The sequence below is a fragment of the Oncorhynchus clarkii genome, chromosome 14 (assembly GCF_045791955.1).
Source record: "Oncorhynchus clarkii lewisi isolate Uvic-CL-2024 chromosome 14, UVic_Ocla_1.0, whole genome shotgun sequence".
Classification (NCBI taxonomy): Eukaryota; Metazoa; Chordata; class Actinopteri; order Salmoniformes; family Salmonidae; genus Oncorhynchus; species Oncorhynchus clarkii.
This window is the reverse complement of record NC_092160.1, coordinates 7,160,404-7,180,882: the sequence shown is the minus strand read 5'-3', so window position 1 is coordinate 7,180,882 and position 20,479 is coordinate 7,160,404. Positions and strand designations below refer to the sequence as shown.

Here is a 20,479-nt window from a genome sequence, read left to right as displayed (position 1 = left end):
GTGTATACTTTGCCTCTTTTCAGCTGTCTATTGAGCAAGTGTTCTTTTTGAGTGATGTAGGCCTACTTCATACGTAAGAATGGCTACCCTACATAGCATGCCGTTTTCAAGCGTCTATGTAGTAGAGAAAGACTTGCATTGGTAGTTGGCGATTGAAATGAAAGCCGACGTACTAATACAGTTTTTTACAAGTTATATTTTCTTGTACAATGTACACAATCAGCCAACAACAACAAAAAATATTGGTCTTCCATTTTTACATTACAATCGCCATTGTACGTATAATTATTTTTTCCTTACAAACAAAAAATAAAAACAGACCAGGTATTTATGAGGAAATGGTATGTGGAGGTTATTTTGTATATGTGACTTGGAAACGAAAATATTGTCGTTGAGCTGGGGTTGCTCTGACACTTTTGATCAGTCGTCCTGTCGCTGTCCACCGCACTTGTGCTGGACCAGTGGTGCTTATAGTGCATTTACAATAACCCTACATAATCTGAGATTATATGATTCGGGTTTTTTTTTCAATTCATTATTTTGTCTTTTTCCTGAAGCACTGTAGAAATACTGTAGTTTCCAATACTTTGTTTTGTTATCAAATCTTAATTTCCCTGTGCTGTGCGGTATTGAACACCTATTGACGTTTTGGCGCATGTGAAACGTGGATTTGTGTGTTTCTGCATTGCGTTTGCCATGTTTGGACTCCGAGTGCCGCTGTTGATCAGTGATACACTCGATACGTTAATTAAATCTCTGAGTGGCGCAGTGGGGCCCTCCTATATTCTCTCTCTCACTGACAGACGCAGATAGACCTTCTGAAACGGACAGAGAGCTCTTGGCATAGACATCCCACGGATTATTTTCATTCGTTTCTTTCGGAAATACAGTCGTTTTTTTCTTCACTTCTGGATATACAGACGAGCCATATTGTATAAGTAAAGGAGTAAATATATCAGGTATCAGTTTTTTTCGGTGGAATGGGTGATTGGTGGTCGACAGGCCGTGGAGGCGGATGGCAAGTACTGTTTTTCATTCTTTGTCTATGCGCCCTAGATTCCGTGACTGGGCAGGCACGGTATACCATACCCGAGGAGCAGGCAGAGGGGTCGATCGTTGGAAACATTGGTAGAGATTTAGGCTTGGAGGTGAAGAGGCTAGTGTCCGGTAAAGCTCGTATTATAACCAGAGGAACTCGACAGTATGCAGATCTTAACCGAGACAAAGGGATTCTCGTTGTTAAAGAGCGAATCGACCGAGAGGAGCTATGCGGACAGACTACCCCGTGTAGCTTCAGCTTTGAGCTTATTATAGAAAACCCCATTCAGTTATATCGGGTTACAGTCGAGGTTCGCGACATTAACGATAATACACCATCATTTCCAAAGGAAGAAATCAGTTTGGAAATCAGTGAATCTGCCGTGTCAGCTACGCGCTTTTCCCTGGAGAGCGCCGTCGACCCAGACGTTGGTGTTAACGGTATACAACATTACTATCTCAAACCGACAGATCATTTCCAATTAGAGGTACACAGCCTATCCAACGGTGGTAAATACATCGAGATGATTCTACAACACCCCCTGGACAGAGAGAAGCAGGAGACCCTCTCGTTGGTGCTTATAGCTACAGACGGAGGCGAGCCTCAGAGGTCTGGTACTGTCCGCATCCATATTACAGTGCTGGATGCTAACGACAATGCACCAGTGTGTGGCCAACCAGTTTATAAAGCAGATGTTAAAGAGAGCTCTCCGAAGGGGACTTTGATAACCACCGTCAGTGCAAATGATGCAGATAAAGGAATAAACGGAGAAGTAACTTTTGCTATGGCTCATGTCTCCAAAGAAGCTAAAGAACTGTTTGAGCTGAACGTTAGCACCGGAGAAATTAAATTGGTAGCTAAAGTAGATTTTGAAAAGACAAACAATTATCAATTAAATGTACAGGCAAAAGACCACTGGGGTCTTGCCGATACTTGTAAAGTAGTTATACAAATTACTGATGAAAACGACAATGTCCCCACAATACAGCTCATGTCATTTTCTCATTCGATTTCCGAGGATTCTCCCCTTGGTACCACTGTAGCTGTTATTAACGTAGAGGATGCAGACTCGGATGGGAACGGTATCGTTCTGTGCTCTATTAATGCAGATATTCCATTCAAAATAGAATCATCGTTAACTGATTATTATACAATAGTCACCGAAAGTCCTTTGGATAGAGAAACGGTGTCGGAGTACAACATCACTATTAAAGTTTCAGATGAAGGCTCTCCGCCTCTCTCTAGTAGTAAGAACATAACAGTTAAAGTATCAGATGTCAATGACAACCCACCCAAGTTTGTTCAACCTGAATATAGTAAATCTATTCAGGAAAACAACTCGCCCGGGTTTTCGATATTTGCAGTGAGGGCAAGTGATGCTGATTGGGGCCAAAATGCTCGTGTTTCCTACTTTCTTGATGATAAACAGGTTAACGGGTTGGCTGTGTCCTCTTTCGTCTCAGTAAACTCAGAAAATGGTGCCATCCATGCTGTTAGGTCATTCGACTACGAACAAATCAAGTCGTTTGACTTCAACGTCACTGCACGTGATGGGGGGTCTCCCCCTCTCAGTTCAGTGGTGGCTGTCAGAATTTTGGTCCAGGACCAGAACGACAACGCGCCTCAGGTTCTGTACCCAGTCCAGACTACCAGCTCTCTGGTGGCTGAAATGGTGCCTCGTTCAGCAGATGTGGGCTATCTTGTAACTAAAGTGGTGGCTGTTGATGTGGACTCCGGACAGAATGCCTGGCTCTCGTATAAACTGCAGAAAGCGACAGACAGGGCGCTGTTTGAAGTGGGCTTACAGAATGGGGAAATAAGAACTATACGCCAAGTCAATGATAAAGATGCTGTGAAACAAAGGCTCACTGTTGTAGTGGAGGACAACGGGCAGCCCTCTCGTTCAGCTACAGTCAATGTTAACGTGGCGGTGGCAGACAGCTTCCCTGAAGTGCTCTCGGAGTTCACTGACGCTACGCACGACAAAGAGTACAACGACAACCTGACTTTTTACTTAGTCTTGGCTTTGGCTGTAGTCTCATTTCTATTCATCACATGTTTAGTGGTTATTATATCAGTAAAAATATACAGATGGAGACAGTCTCGCATCCTCTATCATTCCAATCTCCCGGTTATTCCGTATTATCCACCGCGTTACGCAGACACTTTGGGGACAGGAACTCTACAGCACGTGTACAATTACGAGGTGTGCAGGACGACTGACTCCAGAAAGAGTGACTGTCAGTTCGCCAGACCCTGTAGTCAGAACGTACTGATAATGGACCCCAGTTCTACAGGGACGATGCAGCGGATGCAGAACGAACAGAACATCCTGGATGAACCAGACTCCCCAATAGAGGTGAGTTAAACTAGTTTAAATTATAGCAAATTGCGTTTGAATACATCTCAACATGTCCAATTGTGTCCTAGGAAAACATCAGTGAATGTTGAAATGTCACTAAACTTCCTTTGGTCATCGGTGTCATCTGGCATTTTGTGCCTCCGGTTTGTAGGAACATTTGAGAAGTGGTATATGCTTTTTTTTTTACATCATCTATCCCTTTGTGTTATTTCTCCTCATGCAAATAACCTTTTTTTATTTGTAATATTTGAAAGGTCGGTTTCTGATTCATAACTTTGAGAAAATATGCATGCGTTTCTCACGTCTTCACATTGAGTGACGACCAGCTAGCTGTTCCTATTGTGGGCTCCGAGGGCCGCTGTTGGTCTTTAAAAGCAAACTTTAGTCGATTTAAATACTGCTATACTTCCTCTGTACCGCCCATATTCTCTCATTTTGTCAGTGATTGAGGGACCATCACGAATGCACTCTTGGATCTCCTTTTTTCAGTATTCTGTTTTGTCGACGCCAGCTTTTTACATTGATGGATTCTAAGACCCTCAACATTGACCAGCAGTGTTTCATCGCATTTGTTTACAGCTTGTGTGGACTTATTGTATAATGTGGATTTCGATGCGTTGGTTCGACGTCACGGCTTCTGCCAGAAATGAGCGCTGTATCAAACGGCAAGTACAGGCCTTTATTCTTGTTAGCCTTTTCCAGATGATGCTCGGGCAGATTCGTTATTCTATTCAAGAAGAGATGAGAAAAGGCTCGTTTGTTGGAAATGTGGCGGAGGATTTAGGAATGAATGCTAAACAAATGAAATCGGGAGGTGCTCGCATTGTTAGTGGTGATAGCAGCGAGTATATCAGGTTGGATGTAGACAAAGGGACCCTGGTCGTGGGAGAGAGGATAGACAGGGAGCAGCTTTGCGGGCAGACATCGCCCTGCAGCTTGAGCTTCGAGATGATTATGATGAATCCGATGCAGCTGCATAGTATTCTAGTAGAAATACTAGATGTTAACGATAATGCCCCCTTTTTCAACGAAAAGGAAATCAAATTAGATATCTCTGAGTCTGCTCTGCCGGGGACACAGATATTGCAGGAGAGTGCGACAGATCCGGACGTTGGTATCAACGCGCTTCAAGGCTACACATTGCACCCTACCGATAATTTCAACATTAAAATCCAGACTGGTCCCGACGGCAGTAAATATGTGGAGATGTATCTGTATGCGCCTTTAGACCGAGAGAAAAATGATAACCTGCCTCTGACATTGACTGCTGTGGATGGCGGGGAACCGCAGAGATCTGGGGCACTTAAAATACAAATATCAGTACTTGATGCCAATGATAATGTCCCCGTTTTTACACAACCTAATTTCAAGGCAACAGTAACAGAAAATGCACCTAAAGGAACTTTAGTGACAACCATCCGCGCAACAGACAGAGACGAAGGCTTATATGGTCAAGTTACTTACTATTTTACTCGCATGTCGAATAATTTTGCTGAGCTTTTTGCATTGCATGAAAATACAGGCGATATAACAGTCATTGGACCAATTGATTATGAAAAGAATAAACACTACGAACTTGGCGTACAAGCCAAAGACCAAGGAGGACAAAGTGCGTCCACAAAAGTAATAATTGACGTTATAGATGTGAACGACAATGTCCCCTTGATTACACTGACGTCATTCTCTAGTCCAGTATCCGAGGATGCGGTTAGTGGCACTACCGTGGCTATAATAAATGTCAAAGACATAGATTCTGATAAAAACGGAAAGGTAGATTGTTCGATAAATACTAAGATCCCGTTTGCCATCCAGTCGTCTTTAAAGAGCTATTACACCCTTGTCACAGATGGTGTTTTAGACAGAGAGCGCAATGCCGAATATAACATCACATTCACAGCCGTAGATGAGGGTACCCCGCCCCTCTCGGCAAGTAAAACCATCACACTGAGAATCTCAGATGTTAATGACAATGCGCCCGTTTTTGAGCTGAGTTTATACACTGCTACTGTGATGGAAAACAACTTTCCGGGGGTCTCAGTGTTTTCTGTGAGGGCCCACGACTTAGATTGGGGTCAAAATGCACGCGTGTCCTACCTGCTCATAGAATCTCAATTAAATGGAAATCCAATATCGTCTTACATCTCCGTTAATGCAGAGACAGGTGTCATCCAGGCGGTGCGCTCCTTCGATTATGAGCAAACTAAATCATTTGAGATGTATATCAAAGCACAAGATGGAGGCTCTCCTCCTCTTAGCAACAATGCTACAGTCAAAATTAGTATCCATGATCAGAATGACAACGCACCTCAGGTTCTGTATCCAGTCCAGACTAGCAGCTCTCTGGTGGCTGAAATGGTGCCTCGTTCAGCAGATGTTGGCTATCTTGTGACTAAAGTGGTGGCTGTTGATGTGGACTCCGGACAAAATGCTTGGCTCTCGTATAAACTGCAGAAAGCGACAGACAGGGCGCTGTTTGAAGTGGGCTTACAGAATGGGGAAATAAGAACTATACGCCAAGTCAATGATAAAGATGCTGTGAAACAAAGGCTCACTGTTGTAGTGGAGGACAACGGGCAGCCCTCTCGTTCAGCTACAGTCAATGTTAACGTGGCGGTGGCGGACAGCTTCCCTGAAGTGCTCTCGGAGTTCACTGACTTTACGCACGACAAGGAATACAATGACAACCTGACTTTTTACTTAGTCTTGGCTTTGGCTGTAGTCTCATTTCTGTTCATCACATGTTTAGTGGTTATTATATCAGTAAAAATATACAGATGGAGACAGTCTCGCATCCTCTATCATTCCAATCTCCCGGTTATTCCGTATTATCCACCGCGTTACGCAGACACTCTGGGGACAGGAACTCTACAGCACGTGTACAATTACGAGGTGTGCAGGACGACTGACTCCAGAAAGAGTGACTGTCAGTTCGCCAGACCCTGTAGTCAAAACGTACTGATAATGGACCCCAGTTCTACAGGGACGATGCAGCGGATGCAGAACGAACAGAACATCCTGGATGAACCAGACACCCCACTAGAGGTGAGTTAATTGGAATTCAAACGAAGTAGCTCATGTTGTTTGAGTAGGTCTTTACAATATGCCTTCATTTACACGTTAAACTATTTCCCCCGGTGTTCTTACTCTTTTTAGCGGTAACGCGGAGATTGGGTTACTCTCTCTTTGTAATTTTATAGGGGTAAAGCAAGGGTTATGTATGGTTTCTGCTAACATTTAAAAAGGTTTAGGTTCCTGTTGTATGTGTGCCGAGAGGTATGTCTGGTGAGTTTTAATAATTGTAACCTATTTCGAACAGAGCATAAGTACTTGTGTGATATTAATAATTCTGTAGCGCTGTCATGCCGTTTCACCACCTCCCTGTATGGACAAGAACACATGTCTTTATTGCAGCAGACCGCTGCTTCACTCTCTCACACTGTGTTATCCCTGGATCTTACCTTAGTCTATGATGTCGCTATAGATGTTAGCATTTACCAAGCATATTTCAGTCAGCATATATAGGTATTGGTTTGTTGTATTGAGTCATGGTTTGGATTGACTTGTTTTTACGCACGATCCAATCTGAAGTTAATGAGTTAGTATACTTTCCCACCCTAGGTCATAAAATGGCAGTTTATTTCTTTCGTTGGTCAAAGCTTTGGAGTGATGAACCTTCATGTATTTATATTGAACAAGTGAAGTGTTTAGTGATTTGTATATAGATACTTTTGGAAAGAAAATAATTCTGTCCAGTCTTTAATCAGTTCGGAAAAGTTTTAGATGTCCAAGTGTCTTATGATGTTCATGTTTTGGACTCTGAGGGCCGCTGTTGATCAGTGAAATAATTTATGTCCAGTGTTGTCAGTCAGTGGAGTCCACTCCCCCCCCTATTACTGCGCTTCACCAGAGGAGACGGAGAGACTACGCTTAATACAAGGCGCGGAGAGACAGACACACTCGTTTTGATCCATAGATAAGAAAAGGACAGTGAAAATAGTCTTGATTGAAACGAACCATCGAATAGTATTTGCTCACCATTTTTGAGGATATCATATAAGAAATATTCGTGTGGATGTTATTATTTGTTGGCTATGGAATTTAAAGGATTCCTTCAACCTACAACATGGCGTTTGTGTGGGCTGCAGTGGCAAGTACTAATTTTTCTCCTGTATCTAAGTCATATTATCAGTGGCCAAATCCGGTATTCCATTCCGGAGGAGATGAAGAAAGGCTCTCTTATCGGTAACGTGGCTCAAGACCTGGGGTTAGATTTGAAACGGCTCCGAGCGGGCCGGGCCCGTATCGTGACCGGAGAAAGCATTCAGTACACAGAGCTGAAGACAGACAAAGGGATTCTAGTCGTGAGTGAGAGAATAGACCGAGAGCAGCTTTGTGGCGACGTCACACCGTGTAGCTTCAGCTTCGAAATGATTCTAGAAAATCCAATGGAGCTCCATCGTGTGACTGTAGAAATAATAGATGTAAATGATCATGCCCCTGCTTTTCCAAATAAAGGCATACATTTTGAAATCAGCGAATCGGCTACCGTTGGATCACGATTTCTATTAGAAAGTGCAGAGGACAATGATGTAGGCCACAACGCTCTACAGAATTACATTTTGACTCCGAACGATAATTTCATTCTCAAGCAACATGCGAATCCTGACGGTAGTAAATATGCTGAGATGTTCCTCCAGAAACCATTAGATAGAGAGGAGCACCCTTTTCTCTCGTTAAAGCTAATTGCTGTAGACGGTGGAGATCCGCAGAGATCTGGCTCAGTAAATATAGAAATCACTGTCCTGGATGCCAATGACAATGCGCCTGTGTTTAACCAGTCAGTGTACAGGGCTGCTGTGGTGGAAAACGGTCCAAAAGGCACCTATATTACAACCGTGAATGCCAGTGACGCAGACCGCGACGCAAACGGACAAATAACATACAGTTTTTCGAAGTTGAAGGGTAGTATAGAGGATATGTTTGTCATAGATCAAAACTCAGGAATCATATCTGTTTCGGGCCCGATAGATTTCGAGAAAGATAAAAAATACGAAGTTAGAGTAGAGGCTAAAGATCAGGGTGGCTTAACAGACTCGAGTAAAGTTGTAATTGAAGTTATTGATGTTAATGACAACGCACCCGTTATAAACGTCATGTCTTTCTCCAGCCCTGTGTCTGAAGATGCTCCTCCCGGCACAACTATTGCTATTATAAATGTTAAAGATGCTGATTCTGAGAGAAACGGACATATTACATGCTCTATAGATACTAACCTTCCATTTAAGATCAAATCCTCATTGACTAATTACTACAATTTGATAACAGATTCGATTTTTGACCGAGAAGCGGTGCCCGAATACAACATAACAATTACAGCAACAGATTCTGGTTCGCCTCCTCTCTCTAGCGTCAGGACATTACACCTTAGAATCTCTGACGTCAATGACAATGCCCCATTGTTCGATAAAGGACCCTACTTTGCTTACGTCACAGAGAATAACTCTCCTGGAATGTCCATATTTACTGTCAGCGCCCGGGACTCTGATTGGAATCAAAACGCGAGAATATCGTACCTGTTGGAGGACACGCAGATCAGTGGAAGTCCAGTCTCTAGTTATATATCAATTAACTCAGAAAACGGAATATTACATGCGTTGCGCTCCTTTGATTATGAACAAATAAAACAGCTTAAACTCGTGGTTAAGGCGCAAGACGGAGGCTCTCCTCCACTCAGTAGCAATGTTAGCATCAACATCTTCATCCAGGACCAGAATGACAACGCGCCTCAGGTTCTGTACCCAGTCCAGACTAGCAGCTCCCTGGTGGCTGAAATGGTGCCTCGTTCAGCAGATGTGGGCTATCTTGTTACTAAAGTGGTGGCTGTTGATGTGGACTCTGGACAGAATGCCTGGCTCTCGTATAAACTGCAGAAAGCGACAGACAGGGCGCTGTTTGAAGTGGGCTTACAGAATGGGGAAATAAGAACTATACGCCAAGTCAATGATAAAGATGCTGTGAAACAAAGGCTCACTGTTGTAGTGGAGGACAACGGGCAGCCCTCTCGTTCAGCTACAGTCAATGTTAACGTGGCGGTGGCGGACAGCTTCCCTGAAGTGCTGTCGGAGTTCACTGACTTTACGCACGACAAGGAGTACAACGACAACCTGACTTTTTACTTAGTCTTGGCTTTGGCTGTAGTCTCATTTTTGTTTATTACATGTTTAGTGGTTATTATATCAGTGAAAATATACAGATGGAGACAGTCTCGCATCCTCTATCATTCCAATCTCCCGGTTATTCCGTATTATCCACCGCGTTACGCAGACACGTTGGGGACAGGAACTCTACAGCACGTGTACAATTACGAGGTGTGCAGGACGACTGACTCCAGAAAGAGTGACTGTCAGTTCGCCAGACCCTGTAGTCAGAACGTACTGATAATGGACCCCAGTTCTACAGGGACGATGCAGCGGATGCAGAACGAGAAGAACATCCTGGATGAACCAGACTCCCCACTAGAGGTGAGTTAATCGGAGTTTAAACAAAGTAGCTCATTTTTTTGGAGTACATCTCTACAACATAATTTATTTTATATTTGCAGCTATTTTAATCGGGTGCTTGACTCTCTTTTTTTCGGTGTCTCAGAGGTTGGGGTTGCTCTCTCTCTTTTCGCAATATTACAGCGTTAATTCAAGGATAATGTATTTATTTATTTTTTCCCATGCAAAGGATTAGGCTCGTGTTGTATGTCTGCTGAGTTGTATGTCTGCTGAGCTTGTAGAAATGTATTTCGAACTGAGCAGAAGTGCTTGTGATATCTTGGTCGTTCTGTAGCGGTGTAATGCTGTTTCAGCACCACCCTGTGAGGACAGCGACACTTCTGTCTTTATTGCAGAAGGGGGCTGCTTCTCTCTCTCAGGCATTGTATTATTCCAGGTTCCCTACATCAGTCTGTTGGACAAATGTTGCTATAGATTTTAGAATTTACGAATCATATTATTTTCAACATAGGCCCTATCAGTTTTGGTTTGTTGTGTTCTGTCGTAGTTCGGACGGTTGTGGAATCCTCTTTTCGCACGATCCATTCTGAAGTTGGTGGGGTGGTGGAATTTGTTAGTAGGCTATAAAATTGTAGGTATTTATTTTTTGTTCATATAATTGTAGAGATGAAACTTGTATTTATTTCGATTGCAGAAAGTGAAGTGTTAAGACAGTATAATTTATATACATTATTTTTTGGGGAAAAATACTGTACTTGTCTAATAATTTCTGAACGGTTTTACATGTTCAAGTGTCATGTGGTGTTCATGTTTTATACTCTGAGGGCCGCTGTTGATCAGTGAAATAAATTCTGTCCAGTGTTGTCAGTCAGTGGCGTCCCCTCCCCTATCATTGCGCTCTACCAGAGGAGACGGAAAAACTCTCTGCGCTTCATACGAGGCGGGGCAAGACACAGACACAGACACACTCGCTCTGATCAATATGAAATATTACGCAAAAATAGGCTAGGTTAAAGCGAAACATCTACTTATTTCCTCACCGTTTCTCTGGATCCAGTATAAAGAATATTCGTGTTGGATTTATTATTTCTTGGCTATGGCATTTGAAGGATTCCTTCAACCTAAATGCCTAAAATGGCGTTTGTGTGGACTACGGTGGCAAGTACTGGTTTTTCTTCTGTATTTTATTCATATTACCAGTGGCCAAATCCGGTATTCCATTCCGGAGGAGATGAAGAAAGGCTCTCTTATCGGTAACGTGGCTCAAGACCTGGGGTTAGATTTGAAACGGCTCAGGGTGGGCCGGGCCCGTATCGTGACTGGAGAAAGCATTCAGTACACAGAGCTGAAGACAGACAAAGGGATTCTAGTCGTGAGTGAGAGAATAGACCGAGAGCAGCTTTGTGGCGACGTCACACCGTGTAGCTTCAGCTTCGAAATTATTCTAGAAAATCCCATCGAGCTGCATCGTATTACAGTGGAAATTCTAGATGTAAATGACCATGCTCCTGCATTTCCCATAAAAGACGTACAATTTGAAATTAGCGAGTCAGCTACTGTCGGTGCGAGATTTCTACTAGAGAGTGCAGTGGATCCCGATGTAACACTTAACGCCCTACAAAATTACATGTTAACTCCCAACCATAATTTTGTTCTAAAGCAACATACGAATCCAGACGGTAGTAAATATGCAGAGATGGTTCTCCAGAAACCATTAGATAGAGAGGAGCATCCTTGTCTCTCTTTAAAGCTAATCGCTGTAGACGGTGGAAATCCACAGAGATCTGGCACAGTAAATATAGAGATCAATGTCCTAGATGCCAATGATAATGCTCCCGTGTTTAACCAGTCAGTGTACAGGGCTACTGTGATGGAAAAAGCTCCAACGGGCACTTATATTACAACCGTGAATGCCAGCGATGCAGATAGTGGATCGCATGGACATATTTCCTACTATTTTTCAAAGTTGAAAGGGAATATAGTTGATATATTTACCATTGATATGTCGACCGGTTCTATTTCTGTTTCAGGCCAGATAGATTATGAGAAAGATAAGAAATACGAGGTCAGAGTAGAGGCTAAAGATCAGGGTGGTTTAACAGACTCTAGTAAAGTTGTAATTGAAGTTCTTGACATAAATGACAACGCACCAGTTATAAACGTCATGTCTTTCACCAGCCCCGTGTCTGAAGATGCTCCTCCTGGAACTACGGTAGCCGTTATTAACGTCAAAGACGCTGATTCAGAGAGAAATGGGCAGATTACATGCTCTATAGATACTAACCTCCCGTTCAAGATCAAATCTTCTTTAAGTAGTTATTATACGTTGATCTCAGATATCGGTTTTGACAGAGAAACAACACCAGAATACAACATAACCATAACAGCGACCGATTCTGGTTCGCCTCCTCTCTCTAGCGCCAGGACACTACACCTTAGAATCTCTGACGTAAATGACAATGCCCCATTGTTCGATAAAGGCACCTACTCTGCTTACGTCACAGAGAATAACTCTCCTGGAATGTCCATATTTACTGTCAGCGCGCGGGACTCTGACTGGAATCAGAACGCGAGAATATCGTACCTGTTGGAGGACACGCAGATCAGTGGAACTCCAGTCTCTACTTACATATCAATTAACTCTGAAACAGGAGTTTTACATGCTGTGCGCTCCTTTGATTATGAACAAATCAAACAGCTCACACTAGTGGTTAAGGTGCAAGATGGAGGCTCTCCTCCACTCAGTAGCAATGTGAGTGTCAACCTCTTCATCCAAGACCAGAATGACAACGCTCCTCAGGTTCTGTATCCAGTCCAGACTAGCAGCTCTCTAGTGGCTGAAATGGTTCCTCGTTCAGCAGATGTGGGCTATCTTGTAACTAAAGTGGTGGCTGTTGATGTGGACTCTGGACAAAATTCCTGGCTCTCGTACAAACTGCAGAAAGCGACAGACAGGGCGCTGTTTGAAGTGGGCTTGCAGAATGGGGAAATAAGAACTATACGCCAAGTCAATGATAAAGATGCTGTGAAACAAAGGCTCACTGTTGTAGTGGAGGACAATGGGCAGCCCTCTCGTTCAGCTACAGTCAATGTTAACGTGGCGGTGGCGGACAGCTTCCCTGAAGTGCTGTCGGAGTTCACTGACTTTACGCACGACAAGGAGTACAATGACAACCTGACTTTTTACTTAGTCTTGGCTTTGGCTGTAGTCTCATTTCTGTTCATCACATGTTTAGTGGTTATTATATCAGTGAAAATATACAGATGGAGACAGTCTCGCATCCTCTATCATTCCAATCTCCCGGTTATTCCGTATTATCCACCGCGTTACGCAGACACTTTGGGGACAGGAACTCTACAGCACGTGTACAATTACGAGGTGTGCAGGACGACTGACTCCAGAAAGAGTGACTGTCAGTTCGCCAGACCCTGTAGTCAGAACGTACTGATAATGGACCCCAGTTCTACAGGGACAATGCAGCGGATGCAGAGTGAACAGAACATCCTGGATGAACCAGACTCCCCACTAGAGGTGAGTCTTTTGGATTTTAAATAACTTAGCACATTTTGTTGGAGTACATCTTAACAATGTGCCCATTTTCCATTTCCAACTATTCTCCTCTGGTGCTTGAATATTTTTATCTGTATCTCAGAGGTTGGGGTTGCTCTCTCTCGTTGCAGTATTATAGCGGTAAATCAAGGATTGTGCATTTTTTTTGTTACCTATGAAAAGGTTTAGGTTCGTGTTGTATGTGTGCCTAGTTGTATGTCTGCTGAGCTTCTAGACATGTATTTCGACCTGAACAAATTTGCCTGTGATAGAGGCCTATTCGTTACTCTGTTGCGCATTCATCTCGTTTCAGAACCGCCCTTTGCGGACAGCGACTTTATACAGCGGATGCCTCGTTCTCACGCGCTGTGCTCCTCCCTCCGTTGTTCTTATACCTCTGTCTATTGAACAAATGTCTCTGTAGATTTGAGTCTTTACGAAGCATGTTACTTTCAACCTACATCAATGTTGGTTTGTTGTGTTCAGTCGTGGTTTGTACGGTTGTGGAATACACTTTTACGCATGATCCAATTAGATGTTGATGGGATAGTGACATTTTTTTTGTAGGCTATAAAACAGTAATTTGCTTACTTTGTTGGTCATAGTATTGTAGCGATGAAACCTGCATTTATTTAGATTCCAGAAAATTAAGTGTTAAGACAATATTATTTGGATTATTTTGGAAATCAAATAATACTGTCCAGTGTTTAAAATAATTTATTAACGGTTTTGCATGTTCAAATTTAATCTGGTGTTCATGTTTTATACTCTGAGGGCCGCTGTTGATCAGTGAAATAAATTCTGTCCAGTGTTGTCAGTCGGGGAGTCCCCTCCCCTATCATTGCGCTCTACCAGAGGAGACGGAAAAACTCTCTGCGCTTCATACGAGGCGGGGCACGAGACAGACACACTCGCTCTGATCAGTTTATAAGAAAGATATAGTGAAAATTGGCCGGGTTAAAGCAAAACATCTACTTATTTCCTCACCTTTACTCTGGATCCAGTATAAGGAATATTCGTGTTGGATTTATTATTTGTTAGCGATGGCATTTGAAGGATTCCTTCAATCTAAATGCTTACAATGGTGTTTGTGTGGACTACGGTGGCAAGTACTGATTTTTGTCCTGTGTTTTAGTAATGTTGTCAGTGGCCAAATCCGGTATACCATTCCGGAGGAGATGAAGAAAGGCTCTCTTATCGGTAACGTGGCTCAAGACCTGGGGTTAGATTTGAAACGGCTCCGAGCGGGCAGGGCCCGTATCGTGACCGGAGAAAGCATTCAGTACACAGAGCTGAAGACAGACAAAGGGATTCTAGTCGTGAGTGAGAGAATAGACCGAGAGCAGCTTTGTGGCGACGCCACACCGTGTAGCTTCAGCTTCGAAATGATTCTAGAAAATCCTATTGAGCTGCATCGTATTACTGTGGAGATTCTAGATGTAAATGATCATGCTCCTGCTTTCCCAAATAAATATATACATTTTGAAATCAGCGAATCGGCTACGGTTGGGTCGCGATTTCTGCTGGAAAGTGCAGAGGACCCCGATGTAGGGCTCAACGCCCTACAGAATTATGTTTTAACTCACAATGATAATTTCATTCTAAAACAGCATGCGAATCCAGACGGTAGTAAATATGCTGAGATGGTTCTCCAGAAACCATTGGATAGAGAGGAGCATCCTCGTCTCTCTTTAAAGCTAATCGCTGTAGACGGTGGAAATCCGCAGAGATCTGGCACAGTAAATATAGAGATCACTGTCCTGGATGTGAATGACAATGCGCCTGTGTTTAACCAATCAGTGTATCGGGCTGCTGTGATGGAAAACGCACCGAAAGGCACCTACATCATAACCGTGAATGCAAGTGATGCAGACAGTGGCACAAATGGACAAATCACATATAGCTTTTCGAAGTTGAAGGGGAGCATTGCTGATATTTTCATAATAGACGAGAAAGCAGGAATCATATCTGTTTCGGGACAGGTAGATTATGAGAAAGATAAGAAATACGAGGTTAGAGTAGAGGCTAAAGATCAGGGTGGTTTAACAGACTCTAGTAAAGTTGTAATTGAAGTTCTTGACATAAATGACAACGCACCAGTTATAAATGTCATGTCTTTCTCCAGCCCTGTGTCTGAAGATGCTCCTCCTGGAACTACGGTAGCCGTTATTAACGTCAAAGACGCTGATTCAGAGAGAAATGGGCAGATTACATGCTCTATAGATGATAACCTCCCATTCAAGATAAAATCATCCTTAACTAGTTATTACAATTTGATCTCTGATAAAGGGTTTGACACAGAAACAACACCAGAATACAACATAACTATAACAGCGACAGATTCTGGTTCGCCTCCTCTCTCTAGCGCCAGGACTTTACACCTGAGAATCTCTGACGTAAATGACAATGCCCCATTGTTCGATAAAGGCACCTACTCTGCTTACGTCACAGAGAATAACTCTCCTGGAATGTCCATATTTACTGTTAGCGCGCGGGACTCTGACTGGAACCAGAACGCGAGAATATCGTACCTGTTGGAGGACACGCAGATCAGCGGAACTCCAGTCTCTACTTATATATCCATTAACTCTGAAACTGGAGTTTTACATGCTGTGCGCTCCTTTGATTATGAACAAATAAAACAACTTAAACTCGTGGTTAAGGCACAAGATGGAGGCTCTCCTCCACTCGGTAGCAATGTGAGTGTCAACATCTTCATCCAAGATCAGAATGACAACGCGCCTCAGGTTCTGTACCCAGTCCAGACTAGCAGCTCCCTGGTGGCTGAAATGGTACCTCGTTCAGCAGATGTGGGCTATCTTGTGACTAAAGTGGTGGCTGTTGATGTGGACTCTGGACAGAATGCCTGGCTCTCGTACAAACTGCTGAAAGCGACAGACAGGGCGCTATTGGAAGTGGGCTTGCAGAATGGGGAAATAAGAACTGTACGCCAAGTCAATGATAAAGATGCTGTGAAACAAAGGCTCACTGTGGTAGTGGAGGACAATGGGCAGCCCTCTCGTTCAGCTACAGTCAATGTTAACGTGGCGGTGGTGGACAGCTTCCCTGAAGTGCTCTCGGAGTTCACTGACTTTACGCACGACAAGGAGTACAACGACAACCTGACTTTTTACTTAGTCTTGGCTTTTGCTGTAGTCTCATTTCTGTTCATCACGTGTTTAGTGGTTATTATATCAGTGAAAATATACAGATGGAGACGGTCTCGCATTCTCTATCATTCCAACCTCCCTGTTATTCCGTATTATCCACCGCGTTACGCAGACACTTTGGGGACAGGAACTCTACAACACGTGTACAATTACGAGGTGTGCAGGACGACTGACTCCAGAAAGAGTGACTGTCAGTTCGCCAGACCCTGTAGTCAGAACGTGCTGATAATGGACCCCAGTTCAACAGGGACGATGCAGAAAATGCAGAACGAACAGAACATCCTATATGAACCAGACTCCCCAATAGAGGTGAGTTAATTGGACATTTTATAATTTAGCACATTGTTTTGGGATACATTTCTGGAATGTGTCTTTTTTCAACTATTGTGCTCTGGTGCATGGCTAATTTACTCAGTTGGCTCCCTTTCTGCTCATCTCTGTAGGGTTACACTTACATCAGCTACTACGCGTTTTATTGTTAGATTTGACTTGTGTATGTATGCCTGCTGAGTTGGTAGGAACTGACTTCGAACTGAACAAGAATACCAAGTGCTACAATAGTAAGGATGTAGCGTTGAAATGCCAATTCAGAACCACACTGTATGGACAGCGACACTTCTTTCGCACGGTGTATGCTATACCTTTTCCAACTGCTTTCTAAATTGATCAAGAGTCACTAAACATTTTCATCCGTGTTTACGGTTAGTCCTATACCAACCAAAAAGCTATCAATATAGGTATTTTACTGTATTTTTCAGTAGTGGTTTGTACGTCTGTTCCATGGAAAAGTTTTATGCACGATCAAATCTAGGGCTTAGAAGATATAGTCTCATGTTCCTGTATCAAATGATTAGGCTATGTTCCCTGTTGGTGTTATTTTAGTAAATTGGACATGGCATGTTTTTAGATAGTTCATGCACGTACCACATTGCTTTTAATTGTGACAATTTGGAAAGAAAATAGTGCTGGACAATGTTGAATCATTTCTACACAGCTGTACATTTTTTTTTACATGTTTTGGACTCTGAGGGCCGCTGTTGATCAGTGAAATAATTTCTGTCCAGTGTTGTCAATCACAGGAGTCCCCTCCCCTATCACTGCGTTCCACCAGAGGAAAGGGAGAGACTCTGCTCTTCATACGAGGCGGGGCTCGACAGAAAGATTTTCGCTCTGATCCATTATTAACATAGATCAGAAAAGGACAGTGAAAATAGGCTCGATTGAATCGAAGCGTCAGCCAGTATTTGCTCACTGTTTCTGAGGATACCCTTTACGGAATATTATTGTGGATTGTATTATTTGTTGGCTATGGAATTTGAAGGAATCATTCAACCCAAATGCGTAAGATGGCGTTTTAGTGGACTACGGTGGCAGGTACTCATTTTTCTCCTCTATCTCAGTCATACTGTCAGTGGACAAATCCGCTATTCCATTCCAGAGGAGATGAAGAAAGGCTCTCTTATCGGTAACGTAGCTCAAGACCTGGGGTTAGATTTGAAACGGCTCCGAGCGGGCCGGGCCCGTATCGTGACCGGAGAAAGCATTCAGTACACAGAGCTGAAGACAGACAAAGGGATTCTAGTCGTGAGTGAGAGAATAGACCGAGAGCAGCTTTGTGGCGACGCCACACCGTGTAGCTTCAGCTTCGAAATGATTCTAGAAAATCCTATTGAGCTGCATCGTATTACTGTGGAGATTCTAGATGTAAATGATCATGCTCCTGCTTTCCCAAATAAATATATACATTTTGAAATCAGCGAATCGGCTACGGTTGGGTCGCGATTTCTGCTGGAAAGTGCAGAGGACCCCGATGTAGGGCTCAACGCCCTGAGGAATTATGTTTTAACTCACAATGACAATTTCATTCTAAAACAGCATGCGAATCCAGACGGTAGTAAATATGCAGAGATGTTCCTCCAGAAACTATTAGATAGAGAGGAGCATCCTCGTCTCTCTTTAAAGCTAATCGCTGTAGACGGTGGAAATCCGCAGAGATCTGGCACAGTAAATATCGAGATCACTGTCCTAGATGCCAATGACAATTCGCCTGTGTTTAACCAATCAGTGTACAGGGCTACTGTGATGGAAAATGCACTGAAAGGCACCTATATTACAACCGTGAATGCAAGTGATGCAGACAGTGGCACAAATGGACAAATCACATATAGCTTTTCTAAGTTGAAGGGGAGCATTGCGGATATTTTCATAATAGACGAGAAAACAGGAATCATATCTGTTTCGGGACGGGTAGATTATGAGAAAGATAAGAAATACGAGGTTAGAGTAGAGGCTAAAGATCAGGGTGGTTTAACAGACTCTAGTAAAGTTGTAATTGAAGTTCTTGACATAAATGACAACGCACCAGTTATAAACGTCATGTCTTTCTCCAGCCCCGTGTCTGAAGATGCTCCTCCTGGAACCACGGTAGCAGTTATAAATGTAAAAGACGCTGATTCAGAGAGAAATGGGCAGATTACATGCTCTATAGATACTAACCTCCCGTTCAAGATAAAATCATCCTTAACTAGTTATTACAATTTGATCTCTGATAAAGGGTTTGACAGAGAAACAACACCAGAATACAACATAACTATAACAGCGACAGATTCTGGTTCGCCTCCTCTCTCTAGCGCCAGGACACTACACCTGAGAATCTCTGACGTAAATGACAATGCCCCATTGTTCGATAAAGGCACCTACTCTGCTTACGTCACAGAGAATAACTCTCCTGGAATGTCCATATTTACTGTCAGCGCGCGGGACTCTGACTGGAACCAGAACGCGAGAATATCGTACCTGTTGGAGGACACGCAGATCAGCGGAACTCCAGTCTCTACTTATATATCCATTAACTCTGAAACCGGAGTTTTACATGCTGTGCGCTCCTTTGATTATGAACAAATAAAACAGCTTAAACTCGAGGTTAAGGCGCAAGATGGAGGCTCTCCTCCACTCGGTAGCAATGTGAGTGTCAACATCTTCATCCAAGATCAGAATGACAACGCGCCTCCGGTTCTGTACCCTGTACAGACTAGCAGCTCCCTGGTGACTGAAATGGTTCCTCGTTCAGCAGATGTGGGCTATCTTGTGACTAAAGTGGTAGCTGTTGATGTGGACTCTGGACAGAATGCCTGGCTCTCTTACAAAGTGCAGAAAGCGACAGACAGGGCGCTGTTTGAAGTGGGCTTGCAGAATGGGGAAATAAGAACTACACGCCAAGTCAATGATAAAGATGCCGTGAAACAAAGGCTCACTGTTGTAGTGGAAGACAATGGACACCCCTCCCGTTCAGCTACAGTCAATGTTAACGTGGCGGTGGCGGACAGCTTCCCTGAAGTGCTTTCGGAGTTCACTGACTTTACGCACGACAATGAGTACAATGACAACCTGACTTTTTACTTAGTCTTGGCTTTGGCTGTAGTCTCATTTCTGTTCATCACGTGTTTAGTGGTTATTATATCAGTGAAAATATACAGATGGAGACAGTCTCGCATCCTCTATCATTCCAATCTCCCGGTTATTCCGTATTATCCACCGCGTTACGCAGATACTTTGGGGACAGGAACTCTACAACACGTGTACAATTACGAGGTGTGCAGGACGACTGACTCCAGAAATAGTGGCTGTCAGTTCGCCAGACCCTGTAGTCAGAACGTACTGATAATGGACCCCAGTTCTACAGGGACGATGCAGCGGATGCAGAGTGAACAGAACATCCTGGATGAACCAGACTCCCCAATAGAGGTGAGTCTTTTGGACATTTTTTTAACTTAGTACATTATTTTGGGATACATTTCTGGAATGTGTCTTTTTTCAACTTATTGTTCTCTTGTGCTTGGCTAATTTACTCGGTTGGCT

The 20,479-nt window shown here is 43.3% G+C and overlaps 6 protein-coding genes across 6 annotated transcripts; all 6 read left to right on the top strand.

The window, feature by feature from the left end:
* Nucleotides 1-980: 980 nt before the first annotated feature.
* LOC139365802 (protocadherin beta-16-like) lies at nucleotides 981-3,407 on the top strand. The gene has a single exon (XM_071102877.1). It carries the CDS (start codon nucleotides 981-983, stop codon nucleotides 3,405-3,407), a length of 2,427 nt encoding a protein of 808 aa, XP_070958978.1.
* Nucleotides 3,408-4,103: 696 nt separating this feature from the next.
* Nucleotides 4,104-6,560, top strand: LOC139365801 (protocadherin gamma-A5-like). Its single transcript, XM_071102876.1, has 2 exons — nucleotides 4,104-6,443; nucleotides 6,555-6,560. Exons 1-2 carry the CDS (start codon nucleotides 4,104-4,106, stop codon nucleotides 6,558-6,560), a joined length of 2,346 nt encoding a protein of 781 aa, XP_070958977.1.
* Nucleotides 6,561-7,476: 916 nt separating this feature from the next.
* On the top strand, nucleotides 7,477-9,931 carry LOC139365800 (protocadherin gamma-A8-like). Its single transcript, XM_071102874.1, has 2 exons — nucleotides 7,477-7,866; nucleotides 9,154-9,931. Exons 1-2 carry the CDS (start codon nucleotides 7,493-7,495, stop codon nucleotides 9,929-9,931), a joined length of 1,152 nt encoding a protein of 383 aa, XP_070958975.1. The 5' UTR covers nucleotides 7,477-7,492.
* A 964-nt stretch (nucleotides 9,932-10,895) lies between these two features.
* On the top strand, nucleotides 10,896-13,457 carry LOC139365799 (protocadherin gamma-A6-like). Its single transcript, XM_071102873.1, has 2 exons — nucleotides 10,896-11,379; nucleotides 12,667-13,457. The coding sequence occupies exons 1-2, from the start codon at nucleotides 10,998-11,000 to the stop codon at nucleotides 13,455-13,457; spliced, it is 1,173 nt and encodes a 390-aa protein (XP_070958974.1). The 5' UTR covers nucleotides 10,896-10,997.
* A 977-nt stretch (nucleotides 13,458-14,434) lies between these two features.
* On the top strand, nucleotides 14,435-17,103 carry LOC139365798 (protocadherin gamma-A6-like). Its single transcript, XM_071102872.1, has 3 exons — nucleotides 14,435-14,874; nucleotides 16,162-16,930; nucleotides 17,065-17,103. The coding sequence occupies exons 1-3, from the start codon at nucleotides 14,495-14,497 to the stop codon at nucleotides 17,101-17,103; spliced, it is 1,188 nt and encodes a 395-aa protein (XP_070958973.1). The 5' UTR covers nucleotides 14,435-14,494.
* An 826-nt stretch (nucleotides 17,104-17,929) lies between these two features.
* LOC139365797 (protocadherin gamma-A10-like) lies at nucleotides 17,930-20,395 on the top strand. The gene is made up of 2 exons (XM_071102871.1): nucleotides 17,930-18,309; nucleotides 19,597-20,395. Exons 1-2 carry the CDS (start codon nucleotides 17,930-17,932, stop codon nucleotides 20,393-20,395), a joined length of 1,179 nt encoding a protein of 392 aa, XP_070958972.1.
* Nucleotides 20,396-20,479: the final 84 nt, after the last annotated feature.

Coding starts and splice junctions, on each gene's coding strand:
- LOC139365802 (XM_071102877.1), top strand. CDS start 981: ATGGGTGATTGGTGGTCGACAGGCCGTGGAGGCGGATGGCAAGTACTG.
- LOC139365801 (XM_071102876.1), top strand. CDS start 4,104: ATGATGCTCGGGCAGATTCGTTATTCTATTCAAGAAGAGATGAGAAAA.
- LOC139365800 (XM_071102874.1), top strand. CDS start 7,493: ATGGAATTTAAAGGATTCCTTCAACCTACAACATGGCGTTTGTGTGGG. Junction 7,867..9,153: donor ATGGAGCTCCATCGTGTGAC/TGTAGAAATAAT, acceptor TGTTAGCATCAA/CATCTTCATCCAGGACCAGA.
- LOC139365799 (XM_071102873.1), top strand. CDS start 10,998: ATGGCATTTGAAGGATTCCTTCAACCTAAATGCCTAAAATGGCGTTTG. Junction 11,380..12,666: donor CGAGCTGCATCGTATTACAG/TGGAAATTCTAG, acceptor TGAGTGTCAACC/TCTTCATCCAAGACCAGAAT.
- LOC139365798 (XM_071102872.1), top strand. CDS start 14,495: ATGGCATTTGAAGGATTCCTTCAATCTAAATGCTTACAATGGTGTTTG. Junction 14,875..16,161: donor ATTGAGCTGCATCGTATTAC/TGTGGAGATTCT, acceptor TGTGAGTGTCAA/CATCTTCATCCAAGATCAGA. Junction 16,931..17,064: donor AACCAGACTCCCCAATAGAG/GTGAGTTAATTG, acceptor TCATCTCTGTAG/GGTTACACTTACATCAGCTA.
- LOC139365797 (XM_071102871.1), top strand. CDS start 17,930: ATGGAATTTGAAGGAATCATTCAACCCAAATGCGTAAGATGGCGTTTT. Junction 18,310..19,596: donor ATTGAGCTGCATCGTATTAC/TGTGGAGATTCT, acceptor TGTGAGTGTCAA/CATCTTCATCCAAGATCAGA.